Genomic DNA, 23,173 nt, shown 5'->3' with positions numbered 1-23,173 from the left:
TTCTGTCTTCAGTGAGTGAAAAGCATGCTCAGCTGGGGTGAGGTCAGGTGACTGACTTGGCCATTGAGGAATATTTGTTTTCTTTGCCTTGAAAAGCTCTTGTATTGCTTTCACAGTATGTTTTGGGTCATTACCCGTCTGTGCTGTGAAGCACTGTCCATCAGTTTAGCAGCATTTGGCTGAATCTGAGCAGATAGGATAGCCTTATGTACTTCAGAATTTATCCTGCTACTTCTATCAGCAGTCACATCATCAATTAACACCAGTGAGACAGTTCAATCGGCAGCCACACACGACCGTGCCATAACACTGCGTCAACCATGTTTTAAAGATGATATGGTATACTTTGGATCATGAGCCGTTCCTTTCCTTCTCCATACTCTTCTGTTCTCTTCCCATCATTCTGGTACAAGTTCATCTTGGTTTCATCTGTCAAAGAATCTTTTTCCAGAACTGGGGAGGCTTTATTAGATGTTTTCTGGCAAAGTCTAATCTGGCCTTTCTGTTCTTAAGTGTTACCAGTGGTTTGGACCTTGTGGTAAACCCTCTGTATTTATATTCATGAAGGCGTGTCTTGTTAACTTTGACAATGCTACGCCTATCTCCTCGAGAGTGTTCTTCACCTGGCTAGATGTTGTGAAGGGTTTTTTCCACCAAGGAAAGAATTCTGTGATCATCCACTTGTCTTCCTTGGACTTCCAGGCCTTTTGGTGTTGCTGAGCTCACCGGTGCATTCCTTTTTTTTAAGAATGTACCAAATTGTTGATTTGGCCACTCCCAAAGTTTCTGCTACCTGTCTGATAGGTTTGTTTTGTTTTTTCAGCCTAATGATGGCCTCCTTCATTTGCATCGATAACTCTTTGGACTGCATATTGAGAGTTCCCATGACAGCTACCAAATGCAAATTCAAGACTTGGAATCAACTCCAGACCTTTTATCTGCTTAATTTGTCATCAAATATTGAGGGAGCAGGCCACACCAGTCCATGAAACTTATTGTCAGTCAACTGTCCAATTACTTTTGAGGATCTGAAAATGAGGAACTATTTAAAAAATAGGTGTAATTTCTAAACAGTTACTGCGATATTTTATTTAGATCACTTTAATTAAAGCTGAAACACTACACTTCAATCAAATCTTGATGGCTTAATTTCAAATCCATTGTGTTGGTGTACAAAGGCAAAATTCAGAGGATGGATTAGGCTACATGCAGAGACCTGATGTCCCAAATCCAAACCTGCTCTTTGAAAGAGGACGAAAGAGAAACGTGGCACCTGGGCTGAGAGGGGAATGAGCAGAGCTGCATACAACTATTCTATGTTACCTGGAAGCGAAGGATGATGGTCCAGATGAGACCCAGGGTGAGACGATGATTCCCATCCACAATGTCATGTGAGCCCATATTTTCTAGATGGACTTTTTGCTCCTTGAGAAACTGTAGGGCTTTATCAACATTCTCCAGGCAGTGGATACGCATCCGGCCCTTAGTGGGCTTTGGCTGTGGGGAGCAGAGGAGAAAGACAGAAGACCTGTTGACACTGTTGAACAAAGTGATCACAACAAACATGAAGAAGAAAGGGAACATTAATTTAAAAAGAGAAAAACAAGCAGAAGCAGGAGGAAAAGTAAATCACATTAAAAGAAAGCAAAAGCACATGATTTCTCCTTCCTCCTGACTTGTGATGCAAGGTGATGGCCATGCTGAGGGCCTGGTTCCAGTTTGGGACAAAGAAGGGTGGTTTCTGTATGATACTGACCAGCTGTTCTCCTGAGAGCACTTCCAGAAGGCGGATTAGCATGCGGCCATCGCGTAGGTCAGTGTACAAGTCACCAATGCGACAGGTCACTCGGCCTAAGTGAGAGTTCACCCATTTGGTAAAGGTCTTCTTCTGTACTGCTTCACGCTCATCTGCAAAAAAAGAAATAAAGTGTTAAAGTTACATTGCACCAAGATCACAATTGACTCTACTGACTGAGATGGCCCTGGCCTCAATATCACTCCTGTCAGTAAAATTAATACTTACAGGGAATTAATTTTGCTCTAAACAAACACCAGTGTAGTCTACAACTTTGATCACATCTGAGCATAAACCGTTAACAATAAATCATAAGGACTTAAGCCCTTGTCCTAAGCAGTTCATAAGCTGCACCATTAAGTCTCGGGGATCACTGTATTGACAGCTTAGTGAGAGGTTTTCACTCTTTACACCAACATTTACTGATGGCTCTGCTCATGTGTGCAATGCTAATTACTGTAATGATGTAGGTTTAGAAGAGAAAAGTGACTATGCTAAATCGCACATAAAGGCAATGATATTTAGCAAGCATTTTCTTTGTTACTTTATTATAGCAGGACTAAAAAAGAATCGCGATAAACTAAGCTGTAACAGCAGCTCAGACATATGGACCAGGGGAGTAAGAAGCTAATCCTGGTCTGCCGCCAACAAGGTGACCTCATTTCTAGGACACAAGGTCTAACTGCCTTTTGAAAAGCATTGTACTTAAGGCACTGCACCTAACACAAAACAACCTTGAAGCAGACAGAAAACAGATCTGAGGAGCACCTCTGTACTAATGAGTTAAACAAAACAAAGCCTACTTACAGCAGCATAAAATGAAATATAATGGTGGTGAGGATGAATGGATCTTTAAAAACAATAAAAATGGGAAAGCCTTCATATTTTGAAATTAACCATTAAACAAACCCATCCATAACGTTTTTACTGAAGTGAAAGCCAAGGCAGCATGGTTTGTTTGTAAGAATGTAATAACTTCCAAAAGCAACACTTTTCAAAGCTGAGACTTCCGACCCAAAGGCAAGGCCCAAATATATAGGCAGTTTGTGTAACAGTGGGAGACTGAATTTAGAATATAGTAATTTTAAAAAGTTATCCATTAGATTAAATCACAAGGTCAGTACATTAATAGCAGTTCTTAAATTAAATTAAAATATCATTAAGATGCTGGGATATTACCGTTTTTATTTACTTAAGTCTTTGATTAATACATGAATACTAAGACACTCCAAAAAAGAGTGAGCAATGTGAGGTGAAAAATTTGAGGTGACCAAAGACAGCATGTTCTTGAATCAACCACTCTAAAAACTGTCAGCTAAAAAAAGAACAGATTTTGAAATTATACACAACACTTCTAGGGTGGAGTAATACCACAGGACATAACGCTTGAGCGGTTGCGAACTGAAGGCGCTTCCTCAGTATCTACTTCTCTACTTGAGAGATCCTTATTTGAAATAATACAGATAGTAACAGTCAACTGAAAGCAATCTGCTACTAATTTTCTAAAACAAAAGAGACTATCTTTTTATTATGATTAAATATCATTCAAATACGAAACTCAATACCCTACAGCTCTGTAGTTTACCTCAATGTAATTCAGGCATTATAAGGTATCCTGTGGAGTTTTTGACCTCTAGTGGACATGTACAATGATTTTAATGAGCAGGTTTCAAGATTGTTTGTTATTTTATTTTATAGTATGTTCCACCAACATGCTAACAAGGTTGCATACATATGCCATGAGCATTAGGGTGGTGTAATACAAATATCTACTGACTGCGGAAGGCTGCACTTGTCAAGTCTCATGTTTTCCCTGTTGAAACTCACATTTCACAGTGTTTTTTGTGGTCATTTTACAGCCTTGAAATGAAAATCTCAGGGACTGTTACACCATCAAAATAAGTGTTTGTTGAAAGCCTATGCTTAAAATAAAATGCTAATGCACTACGTTGCACCCTTCCTTGCTTTTCTCCTGACAACACTGTCTGCCAAAGTGCACTGGCCAATAAGTGATAGCGGAATATATTCCATTATCTAAGATAAAGTTGTTTAGCTGCCCATTCTCTGCATTAGAGCTGAGGACAGCAGAATGACATGTGGAAGCGGTAGAGAAGAAACCAAATAGACATAGCAAAAAGATGAGATGAAAATGTGTGGCATTGTTTTCACTAGACTAGTAAATCACATGTGCTTGTTCATGGCATGAATACCAAAGAAAACCTGTTTGGATGTATTAAAATAAATTCTTATTTGAAAATAAATGTTCAAATAAGAGCTGGTTCTATACTAGCTTTATTTCACACAAGACTACAGATGAAGTAAGAAGTTTGTGTTCAATGTTTGCAACTATCATTTAATTATTATGTCTCACCGTTTGCTACCTCTCCATGTCCCTGCTTGAGGGCTTAGTAACAATTGACACATGCATTACAGACAAAGAGTTCAATAGCAGATGAACCTGTCAAACACGCAACACAATGAGATACATTTATTGGTTTTGGAGAGATTACCACTATTAATAGATTACAGTTAATAGGTGCAAAAGTACACATATACATGAATTAGGACATTTTAAGAAAAAGGCCCAAACAATATGTTGTCTTTTGTATTCAAATAATCAGATTCAGCACAGATATACTGTATAACTGAAGTTTCCATTTTAGAAATTTGACATTTAAAGACAAATATTATGTGGCTGTACAAAGATACAGTAGGTTAATTCAACACAGGTGACAAGGCTGGCTATAGTCATGGCCTACAGGCACATTTGAAGGGCTGGAGTTGAGGCAGAAAGAGGCTATTCTCTCCTCTCCCAGATATAAGCCCTCTTGTCTTCTGAATAGGTGTGCTTTTTTCCTGCTTTTTCCTGGTTTTAAACTCAAGGATATCAGACAAACAACATCTACTATCGGTCAAAAAGCCCTGATTTAGTTTAGACCTTGAGGGTTCTGTACATACTATAATATGGTGTGCTGGTTCTTTGGCGGTGGTGTATGAGTTTTTGGGTTTAACTGTTTTATTATCTTCTCATTCCAACTTTCAAGAACTGACTGTGACTAAACCTGCTTTGTTTCTCATTGTATCTCTATGATGTACCATATTAACAGATTATTTACTTATTAAAAGGGCCACAAAGCAATTTGAAACTGTTCAATGAGCCAGCAGATGTGGATTACTGCGACAGGTGGAGTACAGCGGAGGAGTCTACATTCCTTGTGAAGCTTGGTCATGTTGCGACAGCACCTAGCACTGAGGAGGAGGGACAGGGGCAGTGGCCAGGGATCCTAAAGAAGAAATGCTGCTACTCTATCGGTGATACACTCCTAATAACAAGGAGTGCTACTGAAGGACATAAGACAGACAAACACAGACATCAGTCTGTTGCGTGTTTGCTCATTATAGCAAGCAAACACAAACTTGTCATCAGTTGCCACTATGGTAGATAAGGGCAAAACTGGCACAGCTGTTTCCTCTAACAATGTGACATTTGTGGATTGTGTTTTTAGTACATAGGATATTTCAACTGTAATTTTTTACACATCCATGTCTAAATGGTTTATTGTTTCTTACTAACCTGTAAAATTGCTCATCGTTGACAATAAAAAGATGATGGCTGGTGAGAAAAGATAAACGAAGCCAGGACATACCTCCTCTCTACTGTCAGATGTCTAATGTCATGCAAAATACCTGCAGAGCCTATCAATATTGTTACAGTAAAATTATGCAATAGGGAACAGGAGAGAAAAGTGGGAAAAGACAGTATAAGTTTAAGAAAGCAATCAAAGTATTCCAAAACAATCCCAAATTTAGTAAAACTAGCTAGTAATTAATTTTTTGACAAAAAAATCCCTCTAAAATGACTTCCCACAACAGCTTTGAAGCATGCACAATTCTAAGTAATAGTTCTCCCACACTAAAATGTACTGTTTGGAAGCCAGTGGCTGCAAGACAGATAAAACTGCCATATATTAATATTGACATGCCTGTCATCCAGCATAAAATAGATATTGGCTGCTCTGAATATTGTATGAATCCTAGCAAGTATGCACTATGTCTAACATAGAGTCAATCAACTACTTTATTTTTCTAAGATATTTTTTCTACATTTAAAACATAAACTCGACTGTACTACTAAATAACTTTATTGCACGTGCCTTCTGGGACTAGAATTGAAGGTATTCTTGTTTAAGTTTCACAGTAATGAACAGTCAAAACTGTTTTAAAACTCCCCCGACTATCCGGGAGCTCCCCTTCTTGAAACTCTTTGCGTGTAAGCTAGAAAAACAAGTGATTTTCTGTGCCATGTTTTCTCCATTGTTTACTATGGTAGATTAGAACTAGTGGTTAGAGGCATCACTGAATTTTTCAAAAGCATATTTGGGCATGTCCAGTCACTTTGAACATGTTTGTCTCTGGTAGTAAGCTTTAAGTATATGTAAGGCCACAGAGTAGAGAAGCGCCTGGCTCAGTCAGTGCCCTCTCTAATGTTGAAGGTACTGAGGTTTAACTCGCTGCTCATTTGGTATTCAACCCCCAAACAAACCCTGGCACTGCTGATAACGATGATTATCTGCAGGTAATCTGAGCAAATATGCCGTCAGACCTAATCCTGTCTGTGTGGCACATAGTGGCTAGGATCATGTTTGATGATAACATGGAGACAGATACAACACCAACAATGAATCTCACACGTCTGTGAAGGAAAACAATATCACATCTACAGCATGCATCAGAACAGCACCTGTGCATTTTAAGACAAAGATTAAGTCTGTATCAGCTTTACCATTGTACTGAGGTCACGGTTTACCATTTAGTATTTACCAGGTCATTTATGTTTACCTGATCATATATGCTGCAATATTTAAAGGTGTTAACTGATTGGAGGAATTTATGATTTCCCATTTTTCATGTCCCAGCATACAATATGCTTTTTTTTTTTTTTTTTTATAAATCAAGTTGAGTTACTGCATCATGGTTGAGTAAATTAATTCAAGAGTGATGAGTGAACAAAAATCACTGATGCAATGAAATACACATGCACAAATAAAGCCACTATGGCTGGCTATGGGTCTTTGCTGTTTTGATCTGTAGTTCATATAGTGTTGTTGTTTTTTTTTTTGTTTTTTTTACTGTCTGTAAAGTGTGTTTCCATTTTAGCCACGACCTTCTTGGAAAATTGAATTAATCGATAGATCTGTAAAATAAAGTTACATATTGCCAGGAGTTTTAGAAAAATACGTTAAGTGATCATTGATGACCAATCTTCTTGATTGCTCACCCTTGTACTACAAAACTACACAGAATGTTCAAAATATCTGATACTGCCAGAAGTTGAATGGAAGCCAGTACTCATCACAGAGGCATTTAATTGCTTAACCAGCTCTCAACGACTCCACAGATCATCGATCGATCATCACTAATTAAAGAATTTGTCTATGATGTTCAGAGTTTACAATGTTTTAATTCTACTGAAGATTCATTGGCCTGTACATTTAGGCCCCCTTCATCGACAACAGTGTCGGTGTGTGTTGCTGTATACACAACAAACATCGGCGCGGTACAAGATGTCACTACTGCTCTTTGCCCACTGACCATACCCTGCCACTGATGAAATCATCTGTTTGTCCCTTACAGAGACAAAGATAAGCATTAGTGAGGGGGGGGGGGATTTGAGACAGACAGACTTAAGACTTTCTTCTGATTCTCTTTACTGAGGCCAGTTTGCTATGTTGCTCGCTGTCTTCTCAAAGAATCCTGCATCCCTCTGCTGTGTTGCATGACACTGCATTTTGGGCCCCCAGGTGGCCTCACTTCAGCACAGAGGACAAGGAGTGACTTCATCTATAAATATCTTACCATAGTAAGCACTTCCCACAAAGGCAACAAATGAATACTGCAGATTTTGTCCAATTTTCATTTTACTGACCTTGTACTGTCCAAAACACTGGACTATTATGATCATTTCCTTACTCCTGAATATGTGTAAAGCTTTCAGAAGAGATATAAAAAAAAGCCAAAGGCAGTAGTTCTGGCCTCAGCATAGACTGGTATTCATTAAGTGCTGCTAAGAATTTCAGCTCGTAACATGTCCTTCCCAAGTCATGTCTTTGTCCCTAGCCATTACTGGTTCCCTTTCTAGCTAGGTTGAAATGCCTGTGACTCCATATACTTTTGATATTCTGTCTCTCACCCACCCTGGGCTTGCATAACGAGAGCCTCTGGTCACCCTGTCCTCAGAAAGAATGAGTAAACTGCTTCCATCAATCTGTCTGCTTTAATCTGCTTTAATGACCTTCTCTTGGACATTCCCACACAGACAAGATTATGGTATTGTGCCAAAGGGCACAGAGAAAGGCACTCAGCAGTGGGAGTCTGACTTTTTTTTCCAATGAGTGTAAAATTTGCTTTGAATAACAGTTTGCAGAAAACAAATTAAGCATGAGTCAAGTGTGGTATACATGAAGCAAGTAAACAGAAAGCCACATTGACAGAGGTGTGTATTTACGTCTATGTACATATGTGTAGAGTATGTATGTATGCATTTCTCTATGTATGGATATTTTGGTTTGACACTTAATATGAGCTATGTTTGACATATGTAAGACAAAACATATTTGGAAAAGTCAGAATATGGGAGAAATATTTACATTTGATTTTACCCAAGAACCTATATAGAGGACATGCATTAGTTGTTTGAAATGCTGTAATCAGACAGTACATTGTCCTATAGTTAGCATCCAACTATTTTGCTCTCTGAGATTAAAGAGTAGACCCTAGGCACTCATTAAAGGAATACCTTTACATGTTGAATAAATTACGGACAAAGAATAAAAAATCTCACATAGTCAATAGTAGCTTGTAAGCTTTGTGGTTCATGGTTACCATTTTTATTGACACCAATGAGTGGTTTGAGTTGAGAGTCAACTATGGCTGTAGTATGTGATACTTAATAGATGCCAATTAGGGCAAAATGTTGTAAGCAGTTGTAGGAGAAGTTGGTATTTTATATAGTCTTTCAGCAACGAGGGGAAAAGCTACTTCTGGTGAGTTCTAGAGTACAACGATCTGCTTGACTTCAAACACCTGTATCTGCAACTGCCTAGACATGACCAAAAGGACAGAGTCACACATTAAGACTTTTTCTTCCAAGGTTACAATAACTACTACATCTTTAAAGTCAACATCAGCATGAGTTATAAAAAAATATTTTAGGAAGTTTGCAACAGTTTAGAAAAAGTCAGTTGTTTGATAGCTACAGGATGTTGTACTGTATGTACCTGCCACTGTCTGACAAAATAATATTTCACTCTTTACGTATTTTTTGTAGGTAAGTGAGAATTTACCTTCAGTGTTACCCACTGATGTTACAAGTCTACAGATTTGTACCAGACATTCCTGCATATCATCAGACCAATTGTTTATGATATTCAAATCAAACTGTGAACAAGTAATATGTGTGGAAAAACAAAGCGAGCGAAATGGCACCTACAGATGCACATGTTTTGACATTTCTCTCCCTATAAAAGTGGAACAGCCCTTCCGTTGCTTTGAAAGTAAGGCTGTGGTAAAACCGCCGCCTTGCCGGATGTGGCGTGAGTTATTTTTACACTTTTAACAGTTTGAGGTCACAAGAGTTTTGCCAAACTCTTAGAGGTTTGTTGTTACAATGAAAAAACTCACAGGATGAATGAGATAAAGACCTTTCTTACAGAATTGTCCTCTTTATCTGTCCAAAAGGAATGAGGGCACTGATCACTGATGGCACTGAGGGCATGCCTCTCTGTACCATCTGCAGCTGCAGCTGATAATGGGTAAGATTAGGAAGGAGAGGACTTGCCAAGGTCAATCCCATGACAAAGGAGACAGAAACAGGCACCTTCCATTTATAACATCTGGACACAAGAAGGATGTGAAATGTCAACAAGACAATGATTTTCCTAAAGCCTCCAAGACTGCACTTTCTTGTTGCCCTTCCAAGTAGGAAACTGTCAATATTAGTAAACCTGTACAAACAAAAAGGCATTTTGTGTGTGTGTGTGAGTGTGAGTGTGAGAGAGTGAGTGTGTGTGTGTGTGAGAGAGAGAGTGAGTGTGTGTGTGTGTGTGTGAGAGAGAGAGAGAGAGAGAGTTTCTGTACAGTTGGTGAACCTTCACCAAGGTAATATGACTCTGAGTTACAGCTGGAGGCCACTAGAGTCAGAGCTTTCACTAAGAGTGTTAGAAATATTAAGTTACAATATTCAATTCATTGTGTGCTACTGGACTTGAAATTTGACCCAAAATGTGACATTGAGCTCTGCCAGTATCAATTAAAATCTTTAAATAAAGTATAAGAACAAAAATGCAAGAGAAAAAAAAGTAGCCTAGGTTACTTCTTTGTTGAGATTTAACTCAACAGACCAAAAAGTCGACACTACAGTGTGAAAGTCATTTTTTATGTGTTTGGAACTGGTTGTACTGTCTATTTAAATAAATGCATACTGCTAAAGCCCAAAGAGTGACAGACTAAACTAAAGTCCACAGCAGTTGACTCAGAGGGTCCAGGTAGCTAGGACAGTGACCCTTTGAACAAGGACACTGTACTATAACCTAACTAACACTGTATTTATCTATGAACTGAGATATCAAACCAAAGTTACAACGTATTTATCTCGGTGCCAGGATCAATAACTGGAAGTACGGCAGTACGGCAATATGAACTATCACACAGCATTTCTCTATTGTACATTACATACAAGAGATACAGTAAGATTGCATAATACAATTTGCATAGTGTGATTTAGACTACAAGACAAGACTAAGTTTTGAAATAAGATGTATATTCTCTTAACTGGCTGTGAATGATTTTATGGGTTAAAGATAATGTTGGAGTGGGCAAAAAAATAAAATAAAAAATAAATAAATAAATAAACGCTATTAAAAAAAGCAGCAACTCTCCCTTGGTGTGTCAGTAAAGACTGTTCCATGGCAGAAAGTGAAGGTTTTTTTCTCTCACTCAACAGGGTTTCATTAATCCTGTCTCCCTTGGCCAAAGTTATTTAGTTACTCGGTTTATTATTTACTGGTTAGATATTACTTACCAGTCACTTAGATAATGGTCACTGGTGTTAACTAGTGTTAAGACAGCTATAGAGCCAGCAAATCTTTACCAATTCAAAAATGTTCTTTCAAATATTTCTTCAAAAGTCTCTTTGGTAAGATGTTAAAATATTGACATGGAAATCAGTTTAGCATGTTGTATAGCTGAGGTCAAGTTTTTATCCTAAAAGACTTGTTGGGAACCACTGATCCTGCACAAATTGCATGTAAGGTGATAAATATTTCAAATGAATGCAAAAACACTGTACATTTTGTATGCATTCAAAATTCAAGTCAAATCAGGTTGACAAAAATATAGTATGTAAACACATGTGAAGAATATGATCTGGGAAGAAATTGAGCAACTTCCAGGTACCAACAAACAGATAGGACCTGAGCCACATGGCCCACCCCTCCACCATGAAGAAAACTATTTTGTGTGAAGTGGTGGTATAATGACACCAAACTATGTATGTGCACATCTTCTAATTCATCATTCCAGCAGCCATCATTATTTAACAAAAAGGAGGGAGGGACTGACAAAAAGACTAAGCCTCAAGGGTAGTCAAACTGGAAATACAAGTGGGTGTTGCCAAAATGTGTTTGTGTGTCTGAGTATGTGTGTGTGTGTGAGTATGATTACAGCAAACTTCATGCAGGGCTAATCCATGCACAGAGATGACCAACGAAGAACATAAGGAATAGTGTATATGTATTACACATACATCTGGTTGTTATCTTAATTCCCCTCATAAAATATATACATATATATTCATGAACAGAGCTCCTCAAATAACCTCATTTCACAATATTCTTGATGTAGGGAAGTGTAAATAAATCCTGTCAGCACAAACTGACTGTTCGCTTACCCCCAAAATTCAAGTCAGTTTAAGGTTTTCTTGTCATACACGTTGAAATAGATGTGTAGATATGTACCCTTAGCTTTTTTGTGAATGACATTTAATGGTTGACTGCCAATGTTGTAAATCTTTTACTTTCTCTGAGGTAAAGGATAGAATCTCTTCTGTAGGTATCATCTCTAGTCAAGAGCACCAGTGTCGTCAGTGTGGAGGTGTAGACATTTTTTTTAAAGATATTGCTTAATATGGAGGACAAATATTGTTAAAAGAATGTCAAACATGCAGAGAGAGTAGACCTGCCTCTCAAGTCAACTCAAAGACAGCTCTCCATTCCAGAGAGCAACCACAGAGGGGCCGGAACCTAGCAAAACACTCTGATCTTCATGCACACCAATGACTGACATCCCAGTTTCATACACTATTGCACGTACACATTCTGCTACTGCAAATAATTTAACTCGTGGCCAGTGACTAAGAGGTCTAAAGCTAAAAGGAATGGGCCACATGATAATATAAAAATTCTTATAAGGTACATATGACAATGAAACAAAAAACATTCACACAGTAACAAATGTACACAGGGGAGGGTTTTTCTTTATCATTTGCAGTTGTTACTTGAGAAAATAACAGGTTTTTGGGAGTTACATTGTTCCTTAAAATGAATCACTTAAGTTTCAGAGTAAGATTTAGTTGGGTTGTTGTATCATAGATCATGTACATGTTAGCACTTTAGATACCACATTATTTCCTAACTCCTATGTCACAACCAATGGCCTCTGTGATTTCTGTGCGCAAGACCTCACAAACCTCACAGGCTTTGGCCAGAGACAGAGCCATGCATTGTAATAAGATAAGAAAGGACAGGTGGCCCAGGTGCCAGACTGCCTGCCTGCTTTAGAGCTGAGCTAAAGCCTACTGTGTGTCTACTACAGCTCCCCTCAATTCTCTACACATTAAGCTCTGAAATTGTACCAAATTGATAGAGGAGTGTTTTCAACCTCTCACAGAATCATTTATGCCAGAAAAATGCTGAGCTATTTAGGGACTCATTCAGAACGCAAAGCACCTGCTATAGGAACACCACTATAGCACAAGCGAACACGTCAAATTCTATTTAATATTTCCTGTTTCAACAAACAACAGGATATGTGTTAAAGGGTAACATTTCTCACCCTAAAAGAGTCTTATCAATAACTTAACATTAACAGCTGTTTCCATAAGACACACACCAGAAAACTTTAGACTCTAACCTTTGATGTCAATAGCACAACTATATATTCAAAAGCATTAGCTTAGCTAACCTAAACAAACAAAATTGGATAAAGATTTTATAAATTCCCAAATGGAACTGAACTGGGTCAGTATGACTCTTACCTTGCAGCTGTTTAAACCGTCCTTCCAAGATGTTAGAGTATTGCACCTGATTAACAAATGCTGCTGGGGACAGGCAGGGCTCTCTGTCCCTGTGGTCCCACTCCATGGCCTTTTTTCTGGATCTCTCTGCTAAATATTCCTCTCAGATACAGAGTGAATGGGAGTTCTTGTGCATAGCAGAGCAGAGTCAACCTTTGCCACTAAAATGTATTAAGTCCTTTAGAGGGTTTTCCAAATGATAAAAGTTTTGTATATCCAAAATGCGTTGGTTTATCCTTCTCTTCCAGATTCCCTCAGTGCTGTGCTTTAGTAAGGCACAACACAAGCTTGAAAATATTGCTGCCTGTTCTTCTTTTCCTCTACTGTATGTCCCACCTCGTTCAATGAAAACGCAGTAGTGAGTGCAAGGGTGGAGGATTTTTTCAAAGAATCATTTCAAACAAAACTGAACAATGAAATGTTCTTTTGTTTCACCTCCTCCTGTGAAGAATTTCACCATACTTATGGCCTCTGAGCAAAGTTAAATCTTTAGGTTGCTCTCCCTCGTGGTTCTAGCAAAGGAACACTGGCTATTCCTTCCCTACTAGCTCTAAACTTACATTTGCTTGAGCAGAGCAAAGCAGAGCAGGCTAAGCGGCTGCGGTTGGATAGCTGTGTAAACAAAGCCTGCTGTGCTGTCTGAAAAGTGTGTCATTTGCATAAGGTGTGTTTGAGGGAGGAGCACAAAGGAAGAACATGGTGGAAGGAAGAGGGGAGGGAGGAGGTGTAGAGATGGACTAAACCATTATAGTTCTTTGCTCAGTGTAGCTTTAGGCAGATTATTCAACACCACCTTAATTCCAGAGAGCAACGGGGTGTGGCCTGCCAAGAAGGTGCATCACGAAAGTCCCCATAAGATTGTGTCGTCTTATCCTCTTGTCTCACTGTGTGGTTCCTTTTTATTTCTATCACTCTCTAAGACAGCATGTGACCCCCCCTCTTGTATTAAGGGGGTCTGCCTCATGATAAGATGGTTAAGGCAGGAAGGAAGTTGTTGAGAAAGTCTCAGCAACACAAAAAGATCTTTCCTGTCTCAACAAGATTTTAAAGTGTGAAGTTGTGTGTCTGTTTGCCAGGCAGTTGATTAGGCAGAGGTGGGGGTGGAAAGTGAGTCCTTAACTGTCTAAAACAATTATAGAACTATACTATATCAACACATTTTACATCTAACTAGATTAGGGACAAATATAGGAATGAGTCATGGCACCTCTTGTTGAAGAAACAATATTTCTTTTTAAATTTGGGATACATTTTGGGATTTTAAAGTTGCAAAATAGATACTTTCCTCCACAACTGAACAAGGGAACATCATATCGTAGCAACAGTAATTTCAGCCTTTTATTGCATGCTTCAGATTCTAAAGCGTTTATGTGCACATGACTGAATGCACAAAATTAACATATTTTGAAAGGTGAATAACTTATCAAATAGATGGTTTTGTGCTTTTTTGCAGCTGCTAATTAACACCTTAAAATGCAACAGTAAGGCAAAGTTACAAATGTACTAAATGCCTGTGTGTGCAAAAATTACACAAGACTGTAAACACAGTAAGAACTAAGGTCAAAGCCCTTCTTACAAGTAGATGGTGTTTTGGTTTGGTCAGGGGGCAGTGGTAAAAAGGTCTGGTTGTGTTTTTGATCTGTGCTTGTCCTGATGACTTGGGAGCATCTGGATGGGTCTCATTAGAGGAGCAAATGCCCTGGGTGTTCTGTGACTGGGTGTTTATGGAGGTTGACTGGACTAATGAGATCCAAAGAAAACACACTTCCCTCTGAGGAAGAGAGGCTCTGCTATGGTCACATTGAGACAGAAATGAGAAGCAGAGAACAGGTAAACCACAGTAATGGCCATCTAAGATCCCACTAGGCATATACCAAACATTGGAATCCCAATTAACATGAGAGGCAGATGTGATGGCTCGTTTGTGTGTGTGCAGTTTCCTCCCTATAAAACCCGTCAGTTATTTAGATATACTATTAAACAAACACACTGGGTAAGATTAATGGTAATTTAATTAATCTTGTAAAATGTGAAAACAAAAAGTGAGAAAGTCTGCCAAAGGGGAATTTAGGAGAAACTCTTGCATTTAGCAAACTGGTATTAATGATTATTTATGATGGTCTGGTGTGGTGAACGGACCCAAATGAGAAAGAGGAAAAGATAGGAGGTGCTGGGGGAGTAAGCACTGCCAGAAGGAGAAAGGCATGATCTATTGCTGAGCATGTAAATTTTAACCATCCCACAACACAACCCCTTCTCAGGACCTAAGGGGGGTTGGAAGGCTGGACTATACTCCAGATACAGGCAGTAAATATCTGATCTGTAGGGTGATTCCTCATTAGAGTCCCACAATCGCTGAAATGTTAATATCACTATCACCAGATGTGACCAAATGTGAGAGAGAGATATGATATATTCTATTATTCATGCTTCTATGATGTTTCTTAATTATGTGTACATCAAATATGGTAGTGGTAGTCTGTATATTAATTGGTGGTTTCCTGATTTAACTGTTTGGTCATATTTTTGACAATGATGTGGCTAAATTGTGAAGAATAAAAATGTTAATAAAAGGCATATAGATGCTTTTCAAAGTAAAAAATCTTTACTCTTTCAAATTGTGGACACTTCCACAACTAAATACATGTAATTGAGTGTGAGCAAGGTATTTCTTGAAAAAAAGGCAAATTTGCATAGCTTGCCCTGCAAACCACACAGTATGGGAGTGTAGATAAGTGATTATTTATGCAAATTACAATGATCTTAACACAGGGGAGGCTCTCTGCTTTGAAAGTAGTGGCAGCCACTGCTGTCACACCAGGAGTAAAATGATTCCAACAAACTTCAAGAGTGCAAAAGGTGTGAACCAGGAAATGAGGCAATCATATTTCAGGGAGAACAGAGAGAGTCTGATTGAGATGGAATGTGAGAGAGAAGTGTAAGAAAACAGCAGCTTACAGAATGCAGAAGGTCTTGACATTTGGGGATAAGTTTAAAATGATGGGCTGGAGCTGGGCCTAGGAGGAAATAGCTGCTACAGCATGTCAAAGAATGTGCACATCAAGCCTACACTTGTCAAACGGAGATGGTATCGCAAGTATTCACATGGGAGGGCACGCACACGCACACTCTCTACTTGTACACATAGTATTACTGCCCTCTGTTGCTTTCCTTAATTATAAGACAACATTTAAAACACCCAACGTGTGCTTGCTGTTGGCATGAGGAAATGTGTCAGGCTGTATTTGTAAGTGAAATGAGGTTTATCTTTCCAAAATACTTTGACTACAGCAATGCTCAAAGATCATTAGAACATGTGGTCTTTGCTGGGTGCGCGTGTCTCAGTGCCTGTCTGGCTGTTGCTCCCCTCTGGTGGGTTCTCCATGATACTGCAACTTGTTTTAACTCTTAACAATAGAGATTTTATCTGTACAATATGAAACCAGGATGGTACAGGATGGTTAACTTCATGTAGCTAAACAAATGCGTGCACAAACACACAGACACAAACACACAGACACACAGACACACAGACACCCAGCTGAGCAGTTAGCAATCAGCATTGACTGTAGTGGATGTACTAAAACAGTTGACAGAGCCATCTGGATTTTCACCTGGGTCACCTTAGTTGGTGCCTCCAAACAGACAAACATGCACTAGCACTTCCACAGCTTAGAAGGATGTCAAGACTGTCAAGGGTAGGTGAGTAAGGTAGGGAATAAAGCTGTGCTCAGATTGACATTAGCATTATATCAAAAAACACAGCCTTCTCTCATTCATTTCAGTAAGACTACTGCTTGGGCACCGTATGTTTCCAATGCCGGAAGGCTCCAGCACAAAAAACAACACTGTCACCCAAACAAAATGTTTATCCTGGCAAAACCTTGTACAAATTCTCATGTAATGGTTGTTTATCATTAAATAAATAATTAAATCATCATTAAATGAGTGGACTTGAGAGAATAGACTAACATTCTGAAAAATTTAAAACATTGTTTTATCTTCTGAGCGTTGCCCTAAAGTCTCACCACTAGTTCCACCACTGCTTATTGCTCTTTAGTCAATTAACTATACAGCTCCCTGGCTTTGTCCTCCTTTTTAAAGTATTTCTGTCTTGTTCTATAAAGAGAGAATTGTGCCTTTCGGGACAGAGAAGAATTAAGTTTGTTCCTCAGTCTACAGAGCCTAATTAGATTTGTGCAGATTAAAGGTAGTCTGTGATTTTGTCTCTAAATGTCATCTCTTTGTCAAACTCCTGTCGCATATTTAAAAAAAAATTTTTTTTAAAACAAGGTACCATATCGGCCTAAATATAAGAAATTGTTTTCTCTAATGATGTCTTTTACTACATTTAAGGGATAGACAGTTCACAGACACAGATGTTTTCTTTGATTGGTGTGAATATCATCTATCCTGTTACAAAATTAGCCTGTTTTACTAGTGTTATGCAATGGTTCTAGCCTTTATGCTGCTAGGCTAGTGACTTTCTACCTGTCGATCTATAGAGTGCCTGCCAGATTTAGTCAGCCCTAAGAATGTCTGCTTTTCTTTCCACAGAGGACAGCCTCTCCTGACTACTTTACCGCAGAAATGGACCAAACAGAGTAAGAGTAATGCAGCGTCAATACATGTTTCAGTCGTCCGTCTCATTTTAATCAATCTAGCTGTCTACACAGGGAAAATAACACCTTGTGTTTTACCGACACTATGCACCCATAAAAACGGGACGAAGTGTCTTTTTATGATTCAAGTCTATTTCCCTGCATTTTACGTGTGTAACACAGTGACCGTGCTGCTCACGTTATGCCATCTTTATAGACACAGCGTAAGCCTCCAAGAAATGTGCTATCAAAGACAATCATGTCTGAAAAAAGGGCAGTGACAGAAGAATTTCTGATGGTCCCAAACATGTGTCAATATGCAACTGAAAAACACAAATTAAGAACGCATTTAAGCTAAGCCACGGAAAGCTTTGGGCATTACCAAACAGCTGAATACACTTTTAAATACGGTTCAGTGAATAATTTCACTGATTCTCTTTAAAGTGCTGATTAATTTGAACTCACCTTGTTTATGTTTCAGCAGTTTCAACTTTGGTTCCACACACTTTTTTCCAAAATTCAATCAAAAACATGTATAATGAGGCCTCATAAAAATTTTAAATTGTGCAATGTCATCTTCTTTTAATGTAAGGCTAAACCCATATTATATGACAAACAGTAGCGGAGTCCAATATAATTTCTAAATTTTGCTGACAATGTACTTTTTAAGTCTTTTGAATATATTATGTGAGCTATCATAACATCATTCCCATTATACTGTTCAGCTCAGCGGGATTTAATGGCCTAAGCAGTGTAATTTTCCCAATCAATTATAGCTAATAATTCAATAATAAGATTGTTTTGATCCCAATATTTTGCACTTTTCATACTGTCATAGACTGAGACACATAGTATTACAGAAGCTCTATTAACAAAACTGAAAAATAACTGATATTTAATATTTTTTTAATTAATTATTTAATGCAGGTGGGTTTAGATAGTAAGATTTGCAGAATGACTTTTACTACCACTTGATGGACTCACTACTGATAACATCCCCTGTGGGGTTACAAATTGGGCTCTTAATCAGCAGTGTACCCAGCAAACTAGTATTCCTGTTGAACATCAAGGAGCTAAATGCAGCCAAGATAATAAAACATTGAAGTCAGTCTTGAAAAGTTGCAATAATAGAAGCAACGTTAATACAATCAAATTCAACAATTCTGTAACACAGTGTCATCCAAAACTAAACAGTATAATATTCACAAAGGTATTTTTTTTTGTCTATTGTATTGGATTGTACAGGTGTACCTAATATACCGGTAACTCAGTGTGTATGGTACTGTACTCTAAACACGTAAGGAATAACCCAAATATCTCAGTCTCAAATATTACACTTTTGTTAAGTTCATATTTGTCAATCATCATCTCACACTTACAGTATTTATAGTGTAGGTGCATTTTGACTCCCTGCAAGCATGAAAATTGGTGAGGCCTGAAGTGTAGCGTACCTGCAAGAGCCTTAATGCGTGAGCGCTCAAAGAGGCGTGCTGAACTGTTCTCATTATCCCAGTCAGTCTCTGCTGCCAGATCCCAGCGGTTGTTGATGTCATTATACTGCTGCTGGATCTCCAAGCTGTCAAAGTCCGTTGGCGAGATGGTGCTCATGGTGTCCAGGCTCGAGGAAAAAACATTCAACCTACAATTCAGATAAAGAGACAAAAAAAGCATTCAAAGTCAATGAAAACTGAGAAGGAAGAGGATATTGCGTAATACCAAAAGCTTCACAAAACTGACCTTTGAAATGTTTGCGAGCTAATGTTTGGAAGATTAAGTTTAGAAACTGAGCATCTATTTCTATTTCATCAGGGGCAAGAGGATGCACTGTAACTTACATCACCCACACTCTCCACACAGCCTCTCAGCTCTACTCTAGTTTTATATTCTCAAATGACAGTCATATGCAAATAGTAGCTTGGACAGTACAACTGCCAGAGTGTGTAATGAGATAAAAACTTTGAGATAAGTTCAGCAACTGTCATGAGGTTGTTAACTTAGCCAACCAGTAATTGAATCTAACTGCTTCTGTAAGCCAGGGGAGCTCCAGTGATCTCATTTTAGCCGTGAGTGGCAGAAAAAACTGATTAGATCTGACTAGCACATCTGTAAAACCTAGAAAGGTATATCCCCCACACACAAAAATGGTGATGTGAGAAACCTAGCAAGCAAAACCACTGCACACATACAACAGTACAAACACAAGCACACACATAACCTCCCAATGCATTAGGCCTCGGAGGTACTGACAGAATCAAAGATCAAAAATGATTAAATAAGCGTCAATATATATTTTATTAATAATTAAGGATGTCTGTTGATGCTTTCAAAAGACATTTCCATCAAACAAAGTTTGCAAAGAAATCATCAATGTGGATATGATAACTTAACAGGAAGGGAAATTCAATATTCAATTTCACTCAGCTTGAACAGTTAAATAAGCTTGGGAATGCGCATCTGTTGATCGGTTTGGAGTTTTTAACACCAGGGAAAGAACATTTTCACTATTTCACATGATTACAATAACCACATTACCAGAGTATCAATATTATGTAAACGCATCATCCAGCTATGCTTTGGAACACATTCTGTACTAGTAATAAAAATGACACCTTGTTAGATACAGTTATACTTTCAGTCACTCCTATAAACTGCTTTTGACATGTATGTGCATCCTTATGCATGTGCTGGTAGACTATATGATGCAAATAGGTGGGGGCCTGCTCATCAAAACATTGTTCTAAATCCCTACTAGTGGTCAAAAACCAATAAATCATAAACATCCCTACTATCCTGCTGTTTCTACTAATTTAGCATCACATTACAAAGACAAAGGGACTCTCATTTGGCAACAAACAACACTTCATAAACAAGGAGGTCAATCTCACCCCCTTTCTCCAACTGGCTCCAACTTAGTCTCTGTATTTTGCTGACAGATTTAACTTGAGCCAGAAGAGATGCAGCTTGCCCTCTTTATTGACTTGAATGGTGCATGTGTGACAGTTATTCAAATGATTTGGGTACAAATTCTTGAATTACAGCACAAGAAATAATCTACGCTCATGCTTATATGTGTGTAAATGCCTATATTGGCTGTTAGAGAGGCTTCTACTTCATAAAATTTAATATATTCAATCATATTATTATGTCAAAAACATCATATAATCATAGCATCATATTCATACCTTCAAGGAAAGCATTAATTAGAGTGGATTAAGAGAGAGAGTAACTAAATCTCCATTGACTCTGTGAGGCCAGCTGTATTCAGCGATGGTGGACTATGGAGACGTTGAATAGCTCCTAAAAACTGGGAGTTATTAGCAGCAGTGCTGCAGGGTTGTGATGTTCTCAATGCATTTTTCTATCACAGGATATTAATGTTTTACAGCATTTGAGCTCCTTACCATCAAGCAAGTTAAAAGACTAACAGACTTACCTAGCTTAGTATATCAAAACCAACTGGAGCTGAATGTTATTTCAACATCAGGACTAGAGTTTTGGCCAAAAAGTCTTCAAATAATTTAGGGAATATTATTAACAGCCATATGACAGGGTATTTATTCTATTTTTACTTCTCTGTAGAATACAATATAATATTAAAACTTGTGTTTTGTCTGTTTGGTTGTGATGAAATTGTTTTTTTTTTTTTTTACATGAACATCTGGAATATAGCATACGTGTTTGTTTGCGCTTGTTGTCATTTATGTCATTAGTTACAAGAGATGCTATTTGCCTGTTACCTCAAAACATTATTTGAACAGACAACAGTGATGGAAAGGATCTAATATAAAGACAAGACTGAGCAAAGAAAACAGAGCAAGACACTGACACTATATTCATATTTTTCAAGTATTCTAAAGCTTCCACTATTGGGTTAATATAAATACAAAATAGAAAGGGAAGTCAAGTAACTAGATGTGATATCTGGATTTAAATTTCCAAATGTGCATTCTGGCATATGTGAAGATGGGAAACAAGAGTGAACAGAATTACGTCCACAGCCAAGTAATTTATATACCATGTACATAAGTTCTTAAAGGTCACGCTAACTCATCGCTACACTGCAGAGCTTAATGGCTATCTGTATTCAGAGTGACATTTGATGCTAATTCTGTGGTTTTACTTCTGACTCTGCTATCTTGGTGAAGCTTTCGTTTTAAGAATTACTAAGAGTATAGTAGTCATTTCCATAACTTATTTAACAAATCACATTTCCCTCATTATAGTCATGGTACAATGGATGAGACTAGCATAAACATCAGTATACCTGATCAGGCCTTTTATCTAGGCTTTATTCATATTAGTGCATAACTAGTTCATTTAATTAAACTGGTGATGGATGGATACATATTAATACTGGTATCTGAAAGTCAAAAAGATTACAACAAGCTGTGATATCACAGAAGATGGAGTAGCCTATGGTAATGTTTAATTCTAATCCATTTCTTTGATAATTCATAATTCAATACTATAAATATTTCAAGCATCAATTATTGATTTACAATACACAGAATTAGTTTGCAAGACTGTATAAGTCATTAAAAGTAGTTTGCTGGTACATCCTGCTTTTAATGCTGCTGAACTATTCCAAGCGACATGAGACATGTGACCCACTATGTTTTGACTCCTAACTGTCATAACTCTCTCATCTATAGTGCTCTGGCATTAATAGTTTGGTAATATTGATGGCTCCTCAACTTCCCACAGATAAATGGATGTAAACCCAATAGTTAAATTGACAGCAGCAGGGGAGAAATTTTAATATTTACATACATTCAGATAAAAATATAGTAAGTCTGAATAGATTTGTTTTTTCACTCCACCCCATTGTTTGAAAAATTAATTAATTAATTTAAAAAAAATGAAAACAAATACATTTAAAAAAAAACAACAAAAAACCGTAAGACACAAAGTGCATATGACCAGACAGTTCCTGTCCTTAGTATTATGCACCTACACCCAATGGGGGATCTACATTAAGATAAAACCCCCCCACCAGAGAGACCCATTAAATAACTGAGGCCATTTGTTTAAGAGCATTGAACGGATTAATAGACAAGGTTGAGTAATCCGTTTGCTAATACCTGTTGGTTTATCTTTTGTTGTGTCTATTAGCTGTGGCTGACTTATATGGAGATGATGGATGAGAGAGAGGATGGTGGTAAGATAATGGTGGTGGGGTGTTAGATAAGCATGACTCTGAACTACTAAACCTGTCCTTTGGTTCAAGGTTCAATTCATTCATTTAATGCATGGAAACTCCAGTGCCCAAATCTTGGTCTTATAAACACTCTCCATCATGTATGGCATGATGAGTTTAGTTTAGTTTGTTAGATTACGTTGTGCTACAATGAGACGATGGAAGGAAGAGAATCCATGGAACAAACGAGATGGAACTTTAGAGGAGAGTAAGTAGGCCACCCGAACAGC

The 23,173-nt window shown here is 38.0% G+C and overlaps 1 protein-coding gene across 3 annotated transcripts in view; it reads right to left on the bottom strand.

Annotated features, from left to right (window-relative positions):
- LOC120802304 (spectrin beta chain, non-erythrocytic 1) overlaps positions 1 to 23,173 on the bottom strand; it is a 54,133-nt gene that overhangs the window by 19,079 nt on the left and 11,881 nt on the right. The window contains exons 2-5 of one of the 3 annotated variants that reach the window (XM_040149979.1): positions 19,198 to 19,385; positions 13,107 to 13,232; positions 1,757 to 1,908; positions 1,324 to 1,497 (exon numbers count right to left, since the gene is read on the bottom strand). In XM_040149979.1, the coding sequence (XP_040005913.1) occupies positions 1,324 to 1,497; positions 1,757 to 1,908; positions 13,107 to 13,232; positions 19,198 to 19,354 (609 nt within the window). In that variant the 5' untranslated portion in view covers positions 19,355 to 19,385. Of the gene's footprint in view, positions 1 to 1,323; positions 1,498 to 1,756; positions 1,909 to 13,106; positions 13,776 to 19,197; positions 19,386 to 23,173 lie in introns of those variants that run through there. The other 2 variants (XM_040149977.1, XM_040149978.1) reach the window with 2 other exon arrangements.

The sequence above is a fragment of the Xiphias gladius genome, chromosome 17 (assembly GCF_016859285.1).
Source record: "Xiphias gladius isolate SHS-SW01 ecotype Sanya breed wild chromosome 17, ASM1685928v1, whole genome shotgun sequence".
NCBI classification, from domain to species: domain Eukaryota; kingdom Metazoa; phylum Chordata; class Actinopteri; order Istiophoriformes; family Xiphiidae; genus Xiphias; species Xiphias gladius.
This window is presented reverse-complemented; position numbering and strand designations above follow the sequence as displayed.